Source organism: Paramisgurnus dabryanus, chromosome 5, assembly GCF_030506205.2.
Source record: "Paramisgurnus dabryanus chromosome 5, PD_genome_1.1, whole genome shotgun sequence".
Taxonomy (NCBI): Eukaryota; Metazoa; Chordata; class Actinopteri; order Cypriniformes; family Cobitidae; genus Paramisgurnus; species Paramisgurnus dabryanus.
The window spans coordinates 11,103,867-11,125,985 of NC_133341.1; the positions used below are offsets into that span (position 1 = coordinate 11,103,867).

At 37.7% G+C, this 22,119-nt stretch overlaps 1 protein-coding gene across 1 annotated transcript; it reads left to right on the top strand.

Moving 5' to 3' along the window:
• Positions 1-470: 470 nt before the first annotated feature.
• On the top strand, positions 471-20,645 carry LOC135748536 (IgGFc-binding protein). The gene is made up of 20 exons (XM_073814628.1): positions 471-496; positions 575-625; positions 5,747-6,910; positions 7,027-7,370; positions 7,535-8,108; positions 8,240-8,844; positions 8,983-9,550; positions 9,647-10,248; positions 10,335-10,899; positions 11,064-11,260; positions 11,376-11,514; positions 15,943-16,547; positions 16,633-17,200; positions 17,296-17,897; positions 17,997-18,561; positions 18,703-18,899; positions 18,998-19,136; positions 19,257-19,585; positions 19,734-20,292; positions 20,374-20,645. Coding segments are annotated over exons 2-20 (8,373 nt in total). The 5' UTR covers positions 471-496; positions 575-576; the 3' UTR covers positions 20,376-20,645.
• The last annotated feature ends 1,474 nt before the right edge of the window (positions 20,646-22,119 follow it).

Below are 22,119 nucleotides of genomic sequence, written 5' to 3' on the forward strand. Positions count from 1 at the left end.
GGAAAGCTTGTAAAAAATAAAAAACACTTAATCACGTTACACATATAAATTTGCAAAAACACCCTCAATTGATTAATAGACTGTAAACAGCACAAAAGTGTCACCAGTAAGTTTATACATTTCCCCATCAAAGAGTGGGTTAAGTAAACTTTTTTTGCTTGTAAAGGGAGTAAATGTACACAGTGTTACCTAGCAAGTCATCTGAAAACATCCCTCCTATATTTGTTCTCATAATTCACTAACATTGTGTTTAATTACATTATTTCAGTCTTTCTACCTGTAGCTCTTTGTTAGTTTTAGTGGTGATGCAGAACGCTGTGTACTGTATTTTTTTTTATCACCACTGTCAAGTGAATTAGCTTAAACTTACACAGTTTTATGTACTTTAATAATAAGATCCTGTTTCCAGTATGTATTACTTTCCTTTATGCTGGCAATGCTATATAAGCCACAGCATTCCTCGAATGATTTTTATTTTGAGTGACCTAACCTTCAGGTATGTAGACATCATTGCTTTTAAGAATTACTTTAGTTTAAAAGGTTTTACATTTAAAAGAAAGTTTCTCTCTTACAGCCATGAAGATGTGGTCATTTCTTCTCTATCTTACTGTGGTAACAATAACTGGTAAGAAATGTTTTGATTTAATACATATATTTATGTGTGTTTATAATTGTACATTTATCATTTTGATTATTTGGCTGTAATTATTTTTTATATTACATATCATATAGACCCCATATGTCATTTACATTCTGTTAGGGTATTGTTAGGTGGATTATTAAATACAATGCAATGAATACTAAAATGTATTGTTAAAGCTTGAATATATATTTTTATGATTAATGTGCTAAGTTGTGCAACTGTCCAGAGGCTGCAAAAAATTTTTCAACTTTTTGTTTTAAAAAGATGAAAGTGCTTAAGTAATTTGTTATAATTTTTTTTAGAACATGACAAAGCAGTGTGTTTATAAATATTATTATGAATTTCAAATATTATTATTTTAAGTACAGCATTTGACATTTTTTGAGTCATTAACCCATAAAGTTTGTAGGACATGGTTTTGTACACTCTAAGAAATTATGCTACATTGCACTAAAAGTGGTTCACTGGCTTGTAATCATAGGGGAACCACTTTATAGCTATATAGCACCTATGTAAAACCATATGGTCCTAAAGTATGTAGAACCATACAGCGTGGTTTATTGTTTCACACACACTCTCAGAAATAAAGGTACAAAACTGTACCTTTTTTGTCACTGGGGCTGTACCATTTCAAAAAGTAAAGCTTTGCACCTAAGGATTTTATTTTAGTACCTCAGAGGTAAATACTGGGACCAAAGAGAGCTCATTAGTACCTCAAAAATACATATTAAAAGTATTTCAAAAGGTACATATTGGTACTAAATGTTTACATATCTGTACCTAATGGTCCACACAATTAACTTCTTAAAGGGTGCTGCCCCACTGACAGCGAGGGTACATATTTTGACTTTTTTCTAACAATGTAGGTCCTAAAGGTACAGTTTCATGTAAAGGTACCAAATGGAAACTTAGGGTACAGCCCCAGTGACAGAAAAGGTACAGTTTTGTACCTTCATTTCTGACAGTGTAGGACCTATGCCTTAGTTATGCTGTAGTCTGTGGGAAGCTCTGCGATGTGCACAACTCCAAAAATGTAACAATGCATCTTTTCTACATGGACTGCAAGCGATGTGATATTGTTATTTTCATTTTATTTTGCATAATATAAACTGAATATAGAAGAAAAAAGAAAAGAAAATGTCTTTACAATGTTGGGAGCGGCGAAAGCCCAAAGGGCTTATTTTGAGCTTCCACCTTATCAACAACATGTTCAAAATCAAATTAAACGTACAAAATACAAACAAGAGAATGAAAATAAAAACAAAAAAAAAGTATATCGCCCAAAACAGTGAATTTCAAGTGAATAAAAACGACTTAATAGATTTATTTCAAACATTGAAACATTTGGTTTTATAGCATTTCAGTGACAAGTGAGAAAAGTCTTTCCATAATTTAACACCCTTTAAACCTTATTGAGAATTATCTGCTACAAGTGAGAATTTTAGGAAGATGAAAATCTAAAGATTACAGAGTTTGATAGTAATGAACTTGGGAATTTGTTTTAAAATACATTTTAAATTATAAATGCAGAGTGGATAAAATATCATAATAAGTAAGTATCTGAAGTTTTTTTAAATAAGGAAACAATTGAAATAAATTATTCTGATTACAATCACAGTCACAATCCTATAACGAAGCGTTTTTTTTATTAATTATGTATTTAAGGAAATATTATATTGAATGTTTCAAGAAACACCAGAATATTGTCATGACCAGATGAAGATACTTTCAACTCATCAATGCCATTACTTCTTGTAATATTTGGGGGTTCAAAGGATAAAAAAAGAAAAAAAATTATTTCATTTGAACACTTATTTTTTTGCAGATCTAATATAGTGAACATACTTATTTTTGCAAGATTTGTAAATACTATGATCAGTAAGAGGAATTAATTTACAACATATCTCAACCACTTCAATAAATCAACTGTGAACCAAGGCTAACTACAGGCTTGATTACTGTAGTATAAGTTGAAAAAAATTTTTTTAAACTAAAAATAATAATTTCCCTATACATTTTTGATATGCAATTTCGGCATCATAGTCTTTGTATAAATCATCCCACAAGTTATTAGTGAGCATATCATTAAATGTACAAATATTCAGCTTACTCAAAATTCTCCTATGCTATTTTTGTGGTAATCATTAGCTCTGTTAAGTTTCATTAAAGTAAAATGAAATATAGAGAAATAATCGGGAGTACAAGACCCAGATTTCAGACTGGTATATACTGTATATAACTATAACAATAAAATGCTTTTTCTAAAAATCACATATTACTCCACAAATGCTGAGTCCACCTCATCCTTATCCAATTTTACAGATAAACCATTCCTAATTCAAAATTTGTAATCTTGGTGAATAAATAAAGATACTCCACCTCCTTGTATAATAAACTGAAATATACATAGGAAAATTAAATAATTCCCTAAGCCATTTCTCTGAAATCATTCAACTGAATTAAAATGATAAAATGAAGAAAAATAAATTGAATCTGGATTAACCTCAAAATTATAAGAATTAAATGTCAATGAATTAACAGGCTTAAAAATCTTATAGTCAATGTCAGATTTGTTATGGCCCATTGTGTGTATTTACGAAAGTGTTACAACATCAGAGATTTAGAACTAATTGAAACTAAACTGTCAATAATTACTTTTTTGTTATGGTAATTTTGAGTACACTGTAAAAAATCTTTGCTGCATTATTGACTCGACTTAACTTATTCTTTTTTTTCTTCAACTCATCTCTTGTCAAGATAAATAATATTAAATTGAAATGCTTAATGTCAATTTGAGTTTATTAAACTAAAAAGTAAAGCAGCAAAGTTTTTTTACAGTGTCGGTGGAGGGACAATAAGCTTATCATATTTCAAGTTAGTCAAACATGTTATGCAAGCAAAGTAATTAAAACACATGAATCTGTTTATATATTCACATCGATCGTGTCATCGATCTGAAGCTGGGTAAACAGTACCTGAAGTCATCTGCCTATGCAGTGGCGCAACTGCATATTAGTTGAGGGGTGTGCAAGATCAGTTTTGGCACCCACCTCAAATTTTTCAAACCTTGTTTTTACCCACACAATTGTATTAGTGCCAGTAAATTAATAAATATAATATTTAAGTTAACATTACTAAGCCCCAATGCACACACTCTTGTTTTTGTGGATTATTTTCCTTAGAAATCACATATTCTTTAGTGTGCAGACAACAAAGTGGCAGGATAAAGTATGGAAACCCTTTTGGGACCAGTCAACATTGAGAAACTTGTAAAATGGCAATGAACTTAGGATGCAGGTTTTTGCATCCGCTGGTGCTGGCCCTCCGCGCAAGCATAAAACGAGCTTCAGGTGCAATACCAAATCAGCTTATTTCGCTTCGAAAGCTGGCAGTCAACAGCTATTGAGAAGCTCTCTATCTATTCAAAATTATGCTGCTGAATTTGGTCAGAGAGACAGCACCTCAGCGGAGGCTCACGTATTTCCACCTCTTTATTTTCTCAGTTTGAACTTGAGTTGAGTGTGAGCAATTTTTGTTAAAGACCAGCACGAGTTGAATTTGTATTTTTTAAAACAGCCATTCTCTTGTGTTACGGCGCATAGCATCTTTCTAAATATGTCATTTCATCCGTGCAGTTATGTGCGCGACATTTACATGAATTCCGCAGATGGTCATAACTGCTGTCTCTCGTGCTTGGGCATTTAGCAAACTGAGGCTGTGTTCAATGAGGCACCATGTTTCCATTGCGGGAATGTGACCCTTGCGGATCTGAGGAGACTGGTCTTTTTTTTCCAGGAGCGTGCACCCCCTTTCTGCTGCGCATCCTCAAGGCTGTGGTTGTAAAGCTTCGGAGGTATGATCTCCACTTTACCGAGTTAACAAGGCCGGCTGGTAATCTCTCCGGCTCTCAGCACTCAGATTCACGGCCAGTAGAGCTGCTGATTGAGACGGCCGGCTCGTGTTCTACCAGGAACCCCATTCTCCTCACCTAATCGTCCTTTTTAGTCCTCACCCCTCACCACTCTCAATTGCTGTGTCTCAATCGACCATACTAAAGGATATGGTGATGTACCAAAAGTGGAGTGGTCGGTTGTGATACAGCTGTGTCCAGCCACCCTGGCCACCAGGACAAGTAAACTTGCCCTCCCCTCTCCACCTTGTAAGCAGTTGTCTGCACTAACAGTGTCTGCATATCAGGCTTGCGGGGCTTACTTTTCTACTTATTTAAAACATGAAATGTTCATGATATTTAGAGAATTACACAATATTAAACAAAACGGTTACATTTTAAAACCTTAAAAAAATTAAATTTCTGTAATAATTTAAATATTTTCTTTTAATTTGTTTGCCATTACACACAAAAATGTGTTTTCTCCGATGGTGTGTCATTCCATGCAACAATAGTTACATCTAACCAAAACATAAATTCGCAAAAGATGCTAATTTTATTAATATGCTGTAATCAACATCTTTAAAATTCATACGATTGCGAGGAACAGATGCAAATTCAGCCCTTTATCCAGCGATCTTGATCAGAGTTCGTAAAAGTCATATTGCACGTTCGCTATAAATTTGAATTCAAATACCGCGCCTCAAAAAGCTTTATTTTTTTGTGATCAACTTTTTATTACATTTTTACACAGAATGTACACTTCCTTTTGTACATGCCAAGTAGCATATAAGAGTAGTCAAGGACATACAGTAGAGCAGGCATCATATTCAAAAGGACTCAAGAAGCTTTATGACACATTGCTTTATGGCAGTGATATCAAACGCTCATTGGCTATTTGCGTGCTATGACCCCGATTTCCACTGCGTTCATCTGTGTATGTTTGGAATTTGAATGCCGTAGGTCCTATGCAGAACTGTAATGATCCCTTAAATGGTGCTGTAGTCGTGCTACAGCAGCCCTTACGGTTCTAAATAGGTGCTATTTATCCCTTAAAGTGGTTCCCCTATTGTATTACAAGCCAGTGAACCACTTTTAGTGCTATTTACCAAGATATTTAGAGTGTAGCTGTCAACATGCACTGTAAACTAAAGTCAGAGTCTGACTCAAAGAGTATTTAGAAGTGCCAAAACTGTGTTTTTGTCTTACTACAGCAGTCAAAGGATGTCCAATAGGGCGCGAGTTCATCACTGCTTTTATGACAAATTACGAAATCGGCGATGCCAGTCCAAACCTTGCCATTACAGCACGGGATTCCCCAGCAATTGTGAAAGTGGAGGTGACTGGTATAGGTTATAGTGAAAAGGTAAATATAGCACGAGGTGAGACCAAATGGATAGCCCTTCCAGCAAAAGCTGAGCTTGAAAATGATGGACTCTTTCGTAGAACCGTCTCAATCTCCTCTGATGCTGACATCTCAGTGGTGTCATCTAACATAAAGGAATTCACTGGAGACACCAGTGTGATTTACCCTGTAAACCAACTTGGCAGGAGTTATGTCGTTTTCACTCCAGACACGGGCCCACTGCAATATAAAAAGCAAGTTGTCATCGTCAACGGCAAGGATACGAACACAGTAAACATTGTTTACCTTTCTCCCAGAATTAGGCCAAAAACCATAACTTTAAATGCCTATGAGGTTATTCAGCTTCAAAGTTTTGAAACGTTGTCTGGAACAAAAATCACATCTACACTTCCAGTGGCTGTCCTGGCAGGACATCAGTGTGCCCAGATCGTGGGCACCTGTGAGCATGTCTACGAGCAGCTGATCCCGACCGAGTCTCTCTCCAACACATACCTGGTTCCTGCAATGCATCTATCCTACAGCATAGACACAGCTTATGTGGTTGCGCCAGAGGACAACACTGTTGTATCCATCTTCAGTAGGAATCCCAGGCAACCACAGAAAGTAACAATGGATTCTGGAGATGTTTATCCTGTTCATTTTGAAAGCAATGCTAAAATTATTCAAAGTGATAAAAATATTATGGTTATGTATATGAGTAGCAATTATCCCTATGATGAGTTTCTAACTAATGTTCTTCCCACTTCTGAGATGTCAAAATCATGGACAATTTATCCTCAAACTGGTTACGATAACACAGCTGTAATTGTTGCTGAAGCAGCATCAGCCCCCTTTATCACCAAATCACTGAAGTGGAAAGTTTTCCCTGCAGACAGAAAATATGTATGGGCTATCATGCCAGTCGGCTCACAGAAAGGACCCATTACCATTTCTGGAGATTCACCAATGGCTGTTTATGTTTATGGCGGAAAAGTAAGGTGTGGATATGCCTCAACAGGAGTGTGTAACACAGGTAAGACATGTCAGGTTCATGTTGTGTAGTCGCATGTAGTCGCATCTTCAAGAACATATCAATTGTGCTTGTAAAATCAAAAACTGATCAAAAACTTTTCTTTCTGTGTTCCTAAGGTTCTGTGTCAATTCCAGCTCCACCACCAGACCCCTGTGAGACTATGAAATGCCGTGAACGAGAGGAGTGTAAAAAGGGCGTCTGTGTCCCCACTTCCTTTGCAACGTGTCACGCTGTTGGCGATCCCCATTTCAAAACTTTTGACGGAAAGCTATTTGACTTTCAGGGAACTTGTACTTACATTATGGTGAACAATACGAAGCCCCAAAAAGGCCTTACACCCTTCACCATATTGACAAAGAACAACCACAGGGGAAACAACAGGGTGGCATATGTGAGGATGGTTTCTGTCCTTGTGTATAATCACACCGTGGTGGCTAGCAGCAAAAGGGGATTAGTAGAGGTAAAAAATAAAAGAACCTGACATTTTTCAATATCTTAATTTCATTATTTACATAGATTACAGTAGATGAAAGAATAAAACTGAACATTCCTATTTAGCACCACTTTCTACAATAACTGAATCTCTCCCTCTTTATTTCCTTTTGTTTTTGTTTCTCAATTAAGTTTGATGGTGAAAACACCTACTTGCCATTTACTTTCGATGGTGGAAAAATAAAAGTTGAGCAGAGGGGATGGGATGTTATTATATCAGCAGATTTTGGCCTACAAGTGAAATATGACTGGAATATGATGCTGTATATCACAGTCCCCAGCAACTATTTCCAGACAGTTGGTGGACTTTGTGGAAATTATAATGCTGACCGCAGAGACGAATTTGCTGATCCCAAAGGCACAGTGGTCTCGAGTGTCCTTGAGTTTGCCAAGAGCTGGAAAGTTCCAGATAAAGATCTATTTTGCAATGATGACTGTAATGGGCAGTGTCCAACCTGCTCTGCAAGCCTTCAAGAGCAGTACAGGCAAGAGTCAAATTGTGGTGTCATGGCTAAGAAAGATGGACCATTCGCTAACTGCCATGCACTTGTAGATCCCAACATATATGTAGACAATTGTGTCTATGATGTCTGTATAAATAACGGTGCTAGAACCTTCCTCTGTAACAACATTCAGAGCTATGTTGGCGCTTGCATGTCAGTTGGAGTCAAGATTACTGGCAACTGGAGAATGATTTCCAATTGCCGTAAGTAGAAATACAAGTATAAAGATTTATATGTGTTTATAATAACTGAAACAGACATGCTGTGTGCTAAAGTGTTGCAATATTTTGAGTTAAAAATGTATTTATTTAAATTCTTCCTTTTATTCTCAAAGCACTGGATTGTCCAGCAAACAGTCATTATGAGTCCTGTGGCACAGCCTGTCCTGCCTCCTGTGTGGATCGAGAGGCCTCAAACAAGTGCACACTGCAATGTGTGGAGGGATGCCAGTGCAATGAAGGTTATGTTCGCAGTGGAGATGAATGCATTCCTGTGAAAAAGTGTGGTTGCACCTACAAAGACCGATATTTTCCAGCTGAACAATCATTTTGGGGGGACAAAAAATGCACAGAGAAATGTGTGTGCAATCCTCAGACTGGAGGGGTTGAATGCAAAGTGACAAATTGTAAAAAGTCAGAAATATGTGACACACGGAATGGAGTGAGAGATTGTTATCCTTTGTCCTATGGTACCTGCCAGGGTTTAGGGGATCCACACTACCGAACATTTGATGGTAAAGCCTTTGACTTTCAAGGTACCTGCACTTATTATTTATCCAAGCTAGTCAATACAGCTGACCCCTCATTGATACCCTTTGAGGTCCTTGTCAAGAATGAGAACAGAGGAAGTAACAAGGCAGTTTCTTTTACCAAGACAGTATCAATAAGTATCTTTGGATATACAATTGTCTTAAGTAAGGATAATCCAAAGCTAGTGAAGGTGAGTTTTTTTCAAAAAGCTTATACACCTTAAGATTTTTAAAAAACCTGCATACACACTGACTCAAATGCTATTGCATGAATTTGTGAATATTGCATGAATCCTGTATCAATTTCAGAAATGAATTTGTGTTTAAAGGTCAATGATCTATTTGTGAATTTGCCATATGAAAAAGATGGTAAAATCTACATATACAGCTCTGGTACTTATGGTGTGGTAAACACCAACATTGGTCTGACATTGAAATTCAACTGGAAAAACCATGTAGTACTCACTCTTCCCAGCACTTACTCCAATGTAGTGGGAGGGCTATGTGGTAACTGGAATGGAAACTCCAATGATGATTTACGCACTCCTGATGACACTCCTGCTGCAAACCCAACACTCTTTGGTACCAGCTGGAAAGTCAAGGATGACCCCGGATGCTCAGATGAATGTAAGGGCAAGGTCTGTCCCAAATGTGATGCCACTGAGAGATACACGGTGACTTTTACCAGGCCTTGCAGCATTATCCAGGACAAATCGGGGCCATTTAGAGGCTGCCACGAGAAAGTGAATCCCACTCAGTTTTATGAAGATTGTGTGTACGATATGTGCATGTATGGTGGACATCCATCAGCGCTTTGCAGTTTTCTCACCGCATACACAGCTGCTTGTCAAAATGCTCTTGGAAAAGTGGAATCTTGGAGAACCGACACTCTTTGCCGTTAGTATTCAATTTAGTATTGTTCATTTCTCTTCATGACAAAAGATTAAAAAAATACATTTATTAAAAATAACCTGTAATGTGATCTGTCCACAGCTGCATCCTGCAAGGCCAACAGCCACTATGATGTGTGTGGAGCTGGATGCCCCCAAACCTGCTTTGGGCTCACGGAGCCTAAGGGCTGTACGGAGACTCCTTGTGTTGAAGGCTGTACATGTGACAGTGGGTTTATTTTGAGCAATGGTGAGTGTGTGTCTATTGTACAGTGTGGCTGTACTTACATGGGCCTGTATTATCAGCTGGGACAAGAGTTCTTCCCTGAGGGCAAATGTAAGCAAAAGTGTGTTTGCAAAGAAAACGGAAAAGTTCAGTGTGAGGATGGATTCACCTGCAGGCCAGGCGAGACTTGCAAGGTCCAGAATGGAGTTCAAGGCTGTTTTCCTGAAGGCAAAGCAGTGTGCACAGTGTCAGGCTATGGACTTTATAAGTCATTTGATGGAAAATCTTTTAGTGTGGAAGGAAACTGTGAGTATAGATTGGTAGAGATGACTCAGAAAAAGGATGAGAAGACAAGTTCTTTCAGTGTATTAGTGAAACAGCAGTCCTCTTTTGGAGAAGCAGTCATCACTCGAAGGGTCAAAATACAGATAAATCAATACACGTTTACTTTGCTGCCCGGCCGTATCTGGGAGATACAGGTAATGTTATATTTAACACAGACCATATTCTTATATGATGACAGTGCCATAAAAGTAACATTTTTATGTTGGTGTTTTCTCTGCAGGTGAATAATGCTAAAAGGAATCTCCCTGTAACTGTGGATGAAGGACTGGTGCAAGTCTATCAGTCTGGTCTTTACGTTGTTGTGGAAACATATTTAGGATTGAGAATGACATATGATACAGTCTCCATGGTCACTGTTGAGATCCCATCAACTTTTAAAAGTGCAGTAACAGGTCTTTGTGGAAACTACAATGAAAACAAAGAAGATGATTTTCTCCTGCCAGGTGGCATTTCAACATCTTCTGTGGAAATCTTTGCTGAGGCCTGGGTTTCACCATCTGACAGAATGATGTGCCAAATCGGATGCGGATCCAAGTGTGTAACTCCTGACAAAGATAAACAGACACAAGCAGAGACTTCTTGCAGTATTTTAACATCGGAGAAAGGACCATTTTCTAATTGTTACGATAAAGTTCCACCCCAAACATTTTTTGACGAATGTGTTAAAGATGTGGCAGCACAGTCAATGGACACCACAGTTCTCTGTCGTCACATACAAAGATATGTAGCCAGCTGTCAAGAGACTGGGATTTCAATCAATAGCTGGAGGACTAACACCTTCTGTCGTAAGTGGTTGCTTGTAACAAAATGATAATCTCTCAATTTTTATGGCTTTAGATGTGCTCAAGATACAGTGTAAAAGTAAATATTTTGTCTTAAACTGATAATATCAGTTTAAGATGATATATTCTATGAAGCAGTCTTTGAAAATGGTCTTGTACTGTTACAGCTTTCAAGTGTTTCATGAACAGTCACTATGAGCTCTGTGCTGACACCTGTACCTCCACCTGTGCCAGCCTGACTAAGTCGGAGAAATGCCCACAGTGTCACGAGGGATGTCAATGTGATGATGGCTTTGTTTTTGATGGAGGTGAATGTAAGACTTTGAAAGACTGTGGTTGTCAAATAAATGGATTATTTTACAAGGTAAGAAGCCATACATTTCTGGTTTTGCCTACAGTGGTCAAATATCACATCAACTTTAAATTTGTGGCAAAGACACTTTGTTTATTTCGTTTAAATTCACAAATATGCTTTGCAGACTGGTGAGGTAGTGGTTCTAGATGACTGTGAGTCGAAATGCCAATGTAACGCTGGAGTGTTCTCCTGTGAACCTTTGGATTGTGCGGAAGATCAGATCTGTGGCACAAAAGATGGCGCTGTTGGGTGCTACAAAACAGGTAATCTAAACATAGGACATATTTACATTCTATGAAAGATATTTTCACATTCAGTCAGTTCACTCAAAACAACACATTAACTGTGGAATATTGTGTGCTTGCATACACATTGCACATATTACTTTATAATGGCTCAAAAGCCACCAACACAATGCAGCAACAAGTTAGTTCTCATTTAAAATGGCACACATGCGCAGTGCCGCAATGGATATCACTCATAAAGGTAGCAAAGGTATGTGTGTTTCATTGCAATGGGGCTACTATCTTCGGGTCACATAGTCCACCTGAGGTTTCGATGGGTTGTGGTACCAGTTGTTGTAAAAAAAAAACTGTTTTTCCATGCCCAATCAGACCTATTTGCCTTCCCCTTTAAATAGATGAATTTCATAATTACTTCCGGTCAGTGTGCCAGTATGCAAATTCTAACATTCTAACTGGAATTGATATATCAAGGCTGCTCCTTTTATGACTGTACAACTTACAATCTACTGGTGATTTTAGCATGTAGGACTTAATGAGGCTCCCTTTTGAAGATTCAGTTCCTGAAAGCTGTTTTATGCCTTAGACCAGGGGTCCCCAACCTTTTTTTCACCGCGGACCGGTTTCAGCTTTAAAAAAATTTCGCGGACCAGGCGTGAGATTCGGGGGGTGGGGGTGGAGGGGGATTGGGGTCGCTGAGTTGCTGTTCAAACAAAGTGCTGAAAATCCTCCTTTTCGAAATGTACGTTTTAAACGAAAGTAAAGATAACAACCATGCATTAGGAAAATTAATAATTGCTTCATTTAGGCTATAGCCTAGTATATTTTCTATAGACGTGTAAAACCATATTTTGGCGGATTGTAGTGATGCACCGATGTATCGGCCGCCGATATTTATCGGCCGATTTTTGATGAATTTGAAACCATCGGCATATCGGCAATAGCACAAGAAAAACAATCGGTATCGGCCTATTAATTAACTGCATAAAGAAATCCATTATATTTAAAAAAACGAGTTAATGTTGTTAATAAAATAAATGCTGAACAGCAAAAACCACCTTTGAAGGTTGTCATGCTGTCTTCTTATATTTGTTTTAGCTTAATTTGTGTCTCTCTTATTATGTTGGTCAGTTGAATGTTAATTAGATCAAATCCATGTTCAGTAAAAATAATTTGATGCAGAAATAAACTAGCAAATAGACCAACTGTATAGTATTGGATACAAGTGTTTAATATCGGTATCGGCATCGGTATCGGCCAGAAGTTGTCTGTTTAAATCGGTATCGGCCCAAAAAAATCCTATCGGTGCATCCCTAGCGGATTGTTTTTTTACTTTCATTGTTTTTACTAGTTTGCCTGCCCATTTAGTCTTAATAATTAATGAAACCTAAACGAACTTGGCTTGCTGTTCTCAAAGGCAGCTCGAATCTTGGTCGGGCTCGAGACCCAATTCCAAGTAACAGAACAGAAGAAAAATACAGTGAAGAAGGAGAGAAGCCAGAAGAATTGCGGCTGGGCGCAGAGGCAAGGAGACTCGCGTTTACCATATGATTTTAATGATGATTGTCACAGGACTGTTTAAGTTCCTTTCAAACCTACGTTAAAAGTGTAGCCGTTAAAATATTATTAGCCTAATAGTTTATTTTGATCATCGTGCTACGATCGATGGATAATTCTGAAGTTGTTTTAAAGAAGAATAAAATAATTACTTTTCAGTCATTTGCGATGTCACACACTTTAACGTCTCCGTGTTTTTACATGATTGCGACGTACATTTGCAAATGATTCATAAAGTCATACTTCTGCAATTCTTTGATTGATTGTGTTTTAAAAGTACTGTATGCTCAAACTCTTATGACAGCAATGTGATCGCTGATGCGCTGGTAGAGAGAGAGAGAGAGAGAGAGAGAGAGAGAGGCGGAGAAAAAGAGAGAGCACGGCCCTGTACAAAAGTAGAAATTAGTTGTTATTTGAAGTCGGCTCTTAAAGTGCAAAATACCCGATTAAGTGATTACGTGGCTATTATACGTGGCTATTATACAAACCTTTTTTCGGGACGTTCTTGCGACCCGGTGGCAACTTGTCCACGACCCGGTACTGGGTCGCGACCTGGTGGTTGGGGACCTCTGCCTTAGACAACTGTCCAATTGATGTACCCCTGTGTGACCTCTCCTTGTCCTTTGAGCCTTGAGAAGTTTTAAAAAGATTTATCTCACAAGACAGTACATCTTTCCACGCATTGCTAGCTAAGTGAGTCCTTCAGTGCATATCAACTGCAGCAAAGTTACTTTAAAGAAAGTATTTCCACCTTGCAGCCACATTTGCAGAGCCTCCAGGCAGCTATTGCATTCATTCACGACCAAGTCCTATCTACTTAAACAGGGGAAGACCGATATCCTTATAATCGCTTGCTAAATGTAAAAATTAAATAACAAATATCAAGACACACTAAACTATGCATAATTAAATTATCTTAAATAAATGAAAAGGTTATCTTAAATCAACTAACAGTAAAATGTTAAATAAGAACTAAACCGACAAAAGAGAAAACCTAAATATTAAACTTATGAGTACCAAATATTGTCTTAAGATAGACTAAACCATATATACAGATTATTCACAGAGTGTTCAAACATGTGCAGAAACTACAAACAGCAAAGAGTGCAAACAGCATTTACAGCCAGTGGTGCCTGCAGTCGTATGGCTGCACACACTGTGTGTACCGTGAGATGGCTTTAATGCGGCCAGATGTTTATATAATTTTAAATTGATTGTTCTTTTTATTTGTGTGTAGGTTCATGATATAAAAAGAAAAAGAGATAAAGAAAAAATAGGTGTGAAATTAGAGGATTGGTAAAAACTACGCAAAATTGATTGACTGCATATGGCTCTGCAGAGACCAATTTGCAAATGAGATGAGGGCACCATAAGAGCAATGAACAGGCACAGTTCTCAAAACGGGCATGCGTTCATTTGATGTTGCTTGCTGATCTGTGTGCGCAGCATAACATGACGTTGAAAACACACTCCAGTGTGGCGGAGAGGCATAGGTTCAGCCTCCAGAGCAAAATTATAACTTCCCTAAGAAGTCGAATGTCCAAGGTAAAGACACAACAGAGCCTGCATCTTGATGCCGGTCTGTCTCGATGTGTTTATTATTAGTGGCGTGTTTACCCACCATGCAAAGCGAGCAATTGTGTGGGGTCCCGCGGGCTTGGGGGTCCCCTACTGGTCACAAGCAGTTAACTTATTTAATGATTTCTTATTTAATCATTGCTGCCCACTAACATAGTAAAAAATCATGCAGGCAATGGACAAAAAGAAAACTCTTGCTTAAGGCAGTGGTTGGTTCCCCAACTAGGGGACGCAGAGTTATTAAAAGTGGGGTATGGTAAGCATAGCTTCAAAAGTATGTTGCGTTTACTCAGACCCAATCCAAGCCAAGCAAATAAAGCACGTGCAAGCGAGAGATGTGCAGGTATGCGCACAGAATAATATTCACACATAGAAAAGCATTCTAGCGAAGAATGCAGTCACCAAGTGCACAGCGGGGTGCCCCAAAACTTTTTTTAAAAGCCCCAAATCTTTTCAAATTTGTAAAATGAATTCATCCAGTATGCTAGGTGGCGGCATTCAGCTTTAAACTCTGCAGTCCCAACTCCATTATAAACAAATAACATATTTAAGTTGAAACAAAGGTCAATTATAATGTGTGCAAATTCCCTACAGTAACACATTTTTCATAGTTCATTATTACACTGCCTTCGTTATTAATGTGAAAGTGTATATTTGTAGTTATGTGATGTAAATACTGTTAAATTGCTCAACTTACAAATTATCTGCATGGCTAATGGCTACTGTTAGCGCTCTGATCTAGTCTGCCTGCTCTGCTGCACACTGTCGTGTATTCAAAGTAAATTTAATCAGAGTGAATTAAAGCTTTGAAACAAAACATTGCTCATAGCAAATATCTAAAGACATGATCTTAGTCCGTTACTAACACAAACCATAATCTACTAGAGTCAATAAGAAAAAAATGCAGAATAAATCCAAACATAATTTATTATCCAGGTAGGAAAATCAAAGTTTAAAAGCCAATTCACAATCAAATTCAAATATGAAACATAAATCAATAAGAAGTTGTTATCATTTAAAAACATTTCATAGCTGGCAAAAGGATGATAAACAATTATAATGTAGGAGATCTGCCTACAGATAGTGAATATAAAGATGCACAGCTCAATTCTAAATTTAGAAAATCCCCTTAACCTTTTAAAAACTTTCCTTAAATATCCAGAGAGAACAAAGCATTGTAATAATGATTGGAATTTGGTAGTGATTGGGAGATTTAAAAAAAAAAAAAACTCTGGTGGGGAAAGAGTAAAAAAAGAGAAGAAAAGTATTTCTAAGGTGCTTACATTTAACCTCTTTTCTTTATTTTCCTTCAAGAAACCTATTGTCCAACAAACAGCAAATATGATTCTTGTGGCACAGCCTGTCCTGCCACCTGTGTGGAACGAGGTGCCCCAAACAACTGCACGCTGCCATGTGTGGAGGGGTGCCCGTGCAATGAAGGTTATGTCCTCAGTGGAGAGAAATGCATGCCAGAGACAACATGTGGCTGCACCTACCAAGGCCGGTATTATACTGGTGAGCAAGCATTTTGGGGGGATATAAAATGCACAGAAAAATGTGTGTGCAATCGTAAAACTGGAAAAGCTGAATGCACACCAGCAAAGTGTCAGAGTTCTGAAATATGTGACACACGGAATGGAGTGAGAGATTGTTATCCATTGACCTATGGTACCTGCCAGGGTTCAGGGGATCCACACTACCGAACATTTGATGGTAAAGCCTTTGACTTTCAAGGTACCTGCACTTATTATTTATCCAAGCTAGTCAATACAGCTGACCCCTCATTGATACCCTTTGAGGTCCTTGTCAAGAATGAGAACAGAGGAAGTAACAAGGCAGTTTCTTTTACCAAGACAGTATCAATAAGTGTCTATGGATATACAATTGTCTTAAGTAAGGAAAACCCAAAGAAAGTGAAGGTGAGTTTATTTCAAAAAGCTTATACACCTTAAGATTAAAAAAAAAACTGCATACACACTGACTCAAATGCTATTGTGTTTAAAGGTCAATGATCTATTTGTGAATTTGCCATATGAAAAAGATGGTAAAATCTACATATACAGCTCTGGTTTCTTTGGTGTGGTAAACACCACCTTTGGTTTGACAATGAAATTCAACTGGGACAACCATGTAGTACTCACTCTTCCCAGCACTTACTCCAATAAAGTGGGAGGGCTATGTGGTAACTGGAATGGAAACTCCAATGATGATTTACGCACTCCTGATGACACTCCTGCTGCAAACCCAACACTCTTTGGTACCAGCTGGAAATTCAAGGATGACCCTGGATGCTCAGATGAATGTAAGGGCAAAGTCTGTCCCAAATGTGATGCCACTGAGAGAAACACATTGACTTTTACAAAGCCTTGCAGCATTATCACAGACAAATTGGGGCCATTTAAAGGCTGCCATGAGAAAGTGAATCCCACTCAGTTTTATGAAGATTGTGTGTACGATATGTGCATGTATGGTGGACATTCATCAGCGCTCTGCAGTCTTCTCACTGCATACACAGCTGCTTGTCAAAATGCACTTGGAAAAGTGGAATCTTGGAGAACCAACACTCTTTGCCGTTAGTATTCAATTTAGTATTGTTCATTTCTCTTCAAGACTGATAAATGAATAAATTATTTATTGAAAATAATCTGTAATATGATCTGTCCACAGCTGCATCCTGCAAGGCCAACAGCCACTATGATGTGTGTGGAGCTGGATGCCCCCAAAACTGCCTTGGCCTCACCGGGCCTAAGGGTTGTACGGAGACTCTCTGTGTTGAAGGCTGTACATGTGACAATGGCTTTATTTTGAGCAATGGTGAGTGTGTGTCTAATGTGCAGTGTGGCTGTACTTACATGGGCCTGTATTATCAGCTGGGACAAGAGTTCTTCCCTGAAGGCAAATGCAAGCAAAAGTGCGTCTGCAAAGAAAACGGAAAAGTTCAGTGTGAGGATGGATTCAACTGCAGACCAGGCGAGACTTGCAAGGTCCAGAATGGAGTTCAAGGCTGTTTTCCCGAAGGCAAAGCAGTGTGTACAGTGTCAGGCTATGGACTTTATAAGTCATTTGATGGAAAATCTTTTAGTGTGGAAGGGAACTGTGAGTATAGATTTGTAGAGATGACTCAGAAAAAGGATGAGAAGACAAGTTCTTTCAGTGTGTTAGTGAAACAGCAGTCCTCTTCTGAAGAAGCAGTCATCACTCGAAGTGTCAAAATACAGATAAATCAATACACGTTTACTTTGCTGCCCGGCCGTATCTGGGAAACTCAGGTAATACACAGTATTATAAACCACTCTCCAAAGTTTTAAGAAATCAAAAACTAAATCTTTCATAAATACTTCATTTTTATGTTGGTGTTTTCTCTGCAGGTGAATAATGTTAAAATGAATCTCCCTGTAACTGTGGATGAAGGACTGGTGCAAGTCTATCAGTCTGGTCTTTATATTGTTGTGGAAACATATTTTGCAATGAAACTGACATATGATACAGTCTCCATGGTCACTGTTGAGATCCCATCAACTTTTAAAAGTGCAGTCACAGGGCTGTGTGGAAACTACAATGATAACAAAGCAGATGATTTTCTACTGCCAGATGGCATTCCAACATCTTCTGAGGTATACTTTGCTGAGGCCTGGGTTTCACCATCAGACAAAATGATGTGCCAAACTGGATGTGGATCCAAGTGTGTAACTCCTGACAAAGATAAACAGACAGAGGCGGAGACTTCTTGCAGTATTCTAAAATCAGAGAATGGACCATTTTCTAATTGTTACGATACAGTTCCCCCCCAGAAATTTTTTGATGAATGTGTCAAAGATGTGGCAGCACAGTCAAAGGACAACACAGTTCTCTGTAGTCACATACAAAGATATGTGGCCAGCTGTCAAGAGACTGGAACATCAATCAATAGCTGGAGGAATAACACCTTCTGTCGTAAGTGGTTGCTTGTACCAACATGATCTTCCTCTCACTCTTTATGGCTTTAAATGTGCTCAAGATACACTGTAAAATTAAATCTTTTGTCTTAAACTGATATGTAAACCAGTCTCTGAAAATGGTTTTGTACGTTTACAGCTTTCAAGTGCTTCATGAACAGTCACTATGAGCTCTGTGCTGACACCTGTACCTCCACCTGTGCCAGCCTGACTAAGTCAGAGAAATGCCCACAGTGTCATGAGGGATGTCAATGTGATGATGGCTTGGTGTTTGATGGAGGTGAATGTAAGGCTTTGAAAGACTGTGGCTGTAATGAAGAGGGAAGATATTACAAGGTAAGAAATCATTAAATCTGTTGTTTGTTTTTTGTGTGCAATAACCCAGCCATGGAACATTGTAACAACTTAACCATTATCTTTTATATGTTCTGCAGTCAGATGAGGAAGTTATTGAGGGAGATTGTGAAAGGAAATGTGTCTGCAAAGCTGGAGTGTTCTCCTGTGAACCTTTAAAATGTGCTTTAGATCAGTTCTGTGGTGAAAAAGATGGTGTTTTTGGGTGTTACAACAAAGGTGATTATCTTTGTAATAAACAATATAAAGCATTTGCTAAATCATGTACTGTATTGTAAGTTCCTTTAAATCAAACTAAAATAGTTGATTTTCCAATAAACATGTCCACGTCTATTCCAGACCTTTGCAGTGACCTTAAATGCCGTGAGAAAGAGTACTGCACTATAAACGACAACAAGGCACTGTGTGTTCCAGTGTCAAAGGCCTCTTGCATGGCCACAGGAGATCCTCATTACAGAACCTTTGATGGCAACCACTTTTCTTTCCAGGGGATTTGCTCCTATACATTAGTTAAAACATCAGGCAAAGACCAAACACTCACACCTTTCAGCATTGTCAACAAAAATGAAATGCGCAAAGGTTCCTATGGTTCATACATCAAGTCAGCCAGCATCAAAGTCAAAGGACATGACATCACCTTCATCCAAGGCAACAACAATCATGTGACAGTAAGTCAATACTCATAGAGATTTCTCTAACCCAAAATTTTGTTTGTTTTTACACACCAATTAAGAAATACATTTAAAATTCTTCACCCAAATATCAACACTTGAGAAATTTCTGACCTTTACATTTTTACTCTTCTGTCCCATACAGATTGATGGCAAAGTTTTAAACCTTCCTGTGAGTCTGACATCTGAAGGCATCAACATAATGTTGTCAGGGACTAAAGGAATTCTGAATACAGATTTTGGCTTGGAGGTTATATTTAACTGGGCAGATACACTCATGGTGGTGCTTTCCAGCAGCTACTACAACAATATTGAAGGAATGTGTGGAACCTACAATGATGACCTCGGGGAAGACTTTGTCACACCAACTGGAAACATCATGACAGATATCACACAATGGGCAGCGTCTTGGAGTGTTCCTGAGAGCAGCGGCAACTGCTGGCACTTTCCTCCATGCTCAGAGGAAAACAAGTTAAAATACAGGGGACAAGGCTTTTGTGGCTTATTGGAGGATGCAAATGGCCCCTTTTCCCAGTGTCAATATATAATATCAAAGCGTCAATTTGCTTCTGACTGCCTCTTCCAGATGTGTCTCCAAGGTGGAAGCCAGAAGGTTTTCTGCAGTTCCCTCAGCAATTATGCATCAACTTGTGCACTGGCACAAGCTGGTGTTTCTCCAAATTGGAAGCAGCTAGCTAACTGCTGTAAGTAATGGTTATGATAGAAGATCTTAATTTAATTAATGATACCTTTATGCTAACACTTTTTTGTCTTTTTTCCAACAGGATGTGAAGAAATGTGTTTTTACCAAACAGAGTGAATATCAAATGTACTAAAAAAGAGTTAATCAATAAAATATGTTTGCCATTGCTTTAAAAATCTGAAATAATCATAAAATTATGTGGGAGATAAGTGGGAGTTTCTTGTACTCATGTACTGTATACCATCAACTTGTACTCTGAAAAGTCTATAATCTTTGGATCATTTTCTCTAAAATTGATTTATTCTTATGTATACCTCTATATTTTGTACAATGAATAAATACTTGATTCATCTTGTATAAGGTGTGTTTTTCCTGTTTGTGTGACTGTTATTATAAGACATTTATTTTTACATGCACAACAGTAGAGCTGTACAACCCAGATGGACACATGTGTAAATTTAAAACAGAGTAAACACCCTTTTTTACCCTTTTTTTCAATGGTTATGAAACCATTTTCTAATGCAGGGTTAGCACCAATTTTATGAAGACCTTAACTTTTTTACAAAGTACTGTAAACAGGAAACAGGGAGGGTCAATTTTGGTTTCATCTCCATGGCTAGTAATTCTAGTCGGATTTGTTTTGTAGACCTCAAATTGAAGCAACAATTTTTTATGTAAAACCTTTCCGTATAAATCTGAAGATTTTCCAACAATTTAATGCAAAAAGAAATTAGTATACATCAGTAGTTATGCAAATGGTTAATTTAGTAAATTATTTATATGATAATTTTAATCTTTAGGAATCATTTAGTAAATAATATTCATAAAATTAATATTGTTAAGTTTAGCTCTAACCCTAAACCAACACACCTGAAGAAGCTGATGAAAGTCTACAGGGTTAATTGAAAGTGACAGGCATGTGTGTTTGATTAGGGTTGAAAATAAAACTCTGTGGGACACCCGCAGACTTTGAGAACTGCGCCAGGCCAGTCTAAAAAAACTCTGTTTCAGAGTTCGCTGAGAAGGTTCATAGGCTGGTCAGTCTAGCTTATCCTGGAGTTGACACTGAACTCAGAGAGCAAACTGCTGATGCTTTTCTTAAAGAGCTGCACAACCAGAAAGTAGCATACAAGGTTATGAATCATGACCCGCTATCGCTGGATAGCAGCTGGTTTCATCCTATGAACAAAACTTAAGGGCCACACTTGGATGAGATCTTGAGATTGATAGATATATTTTTTTATAACCGGTTATGATAACAAATATTTGGCTGCTTATGTGCCAAATAACTGATATGCTAAAACGATTTTGATTTACTGTTATACTTCTGTTTTTTACCACAATTACTACAACACAACTGAACAAACCCTTATAATAATAACAATCACTTCATCTTTGCATACAAAGTAATAAATAGAGGGGTCTGAAAGTGTGAAGAATATATTAATATTAATTTTGTTGTAATAGCTTATGTAATGGCTGCTGCAATGAAGTGCTGTTTATCTATATTTACTGATGCATTAACTGTATCAAACGGTGATAGCTCTTAGAGGTAAAAAAATAATTAATAAATATACACAGACATTAATTAAGATGTATTAGTGGAAAAAAATGTCTAGTAAATGTTAATAAAACTTAGGGTAAATCTTGTAAAAATTTAGCTACATGTGGTGGCTGTGCCTATAATAAGCATAAATAACAAAAACAATTTTAATTGAGTGTTTTTGTTTCCCAAAAGCATTCATTTAAAGCTGTATCATTCATGTAAAGCTCCGTTGTTATTGGAACAGGATTTGATGGATCAATGTGAGTTTGTTTCTATTTTTTT

Coding starts and splice junctions, on each gene's coding strand:
- LOC135748536 (XM_073814628.1), top strand. CDS start 577: ATGAAGATGTGGTCATTTCTTCTCTATCTTACTGTGGTAACAATAACT. Junction 6,911..7,026: donor AACAGGAGTGTGTAACACAG/GTAAGACATGTC, acceptor TGTGTTCCTAAG/GTTCTGTGTCAATTCCAGCT. Junction 7,371..7,534: donor GCAAAAGGGGATTAGTAGAG/GTAAAAAATAAA, acceptor TTCTCAATTAAG/TTTGATGGTGAAAACACCTA.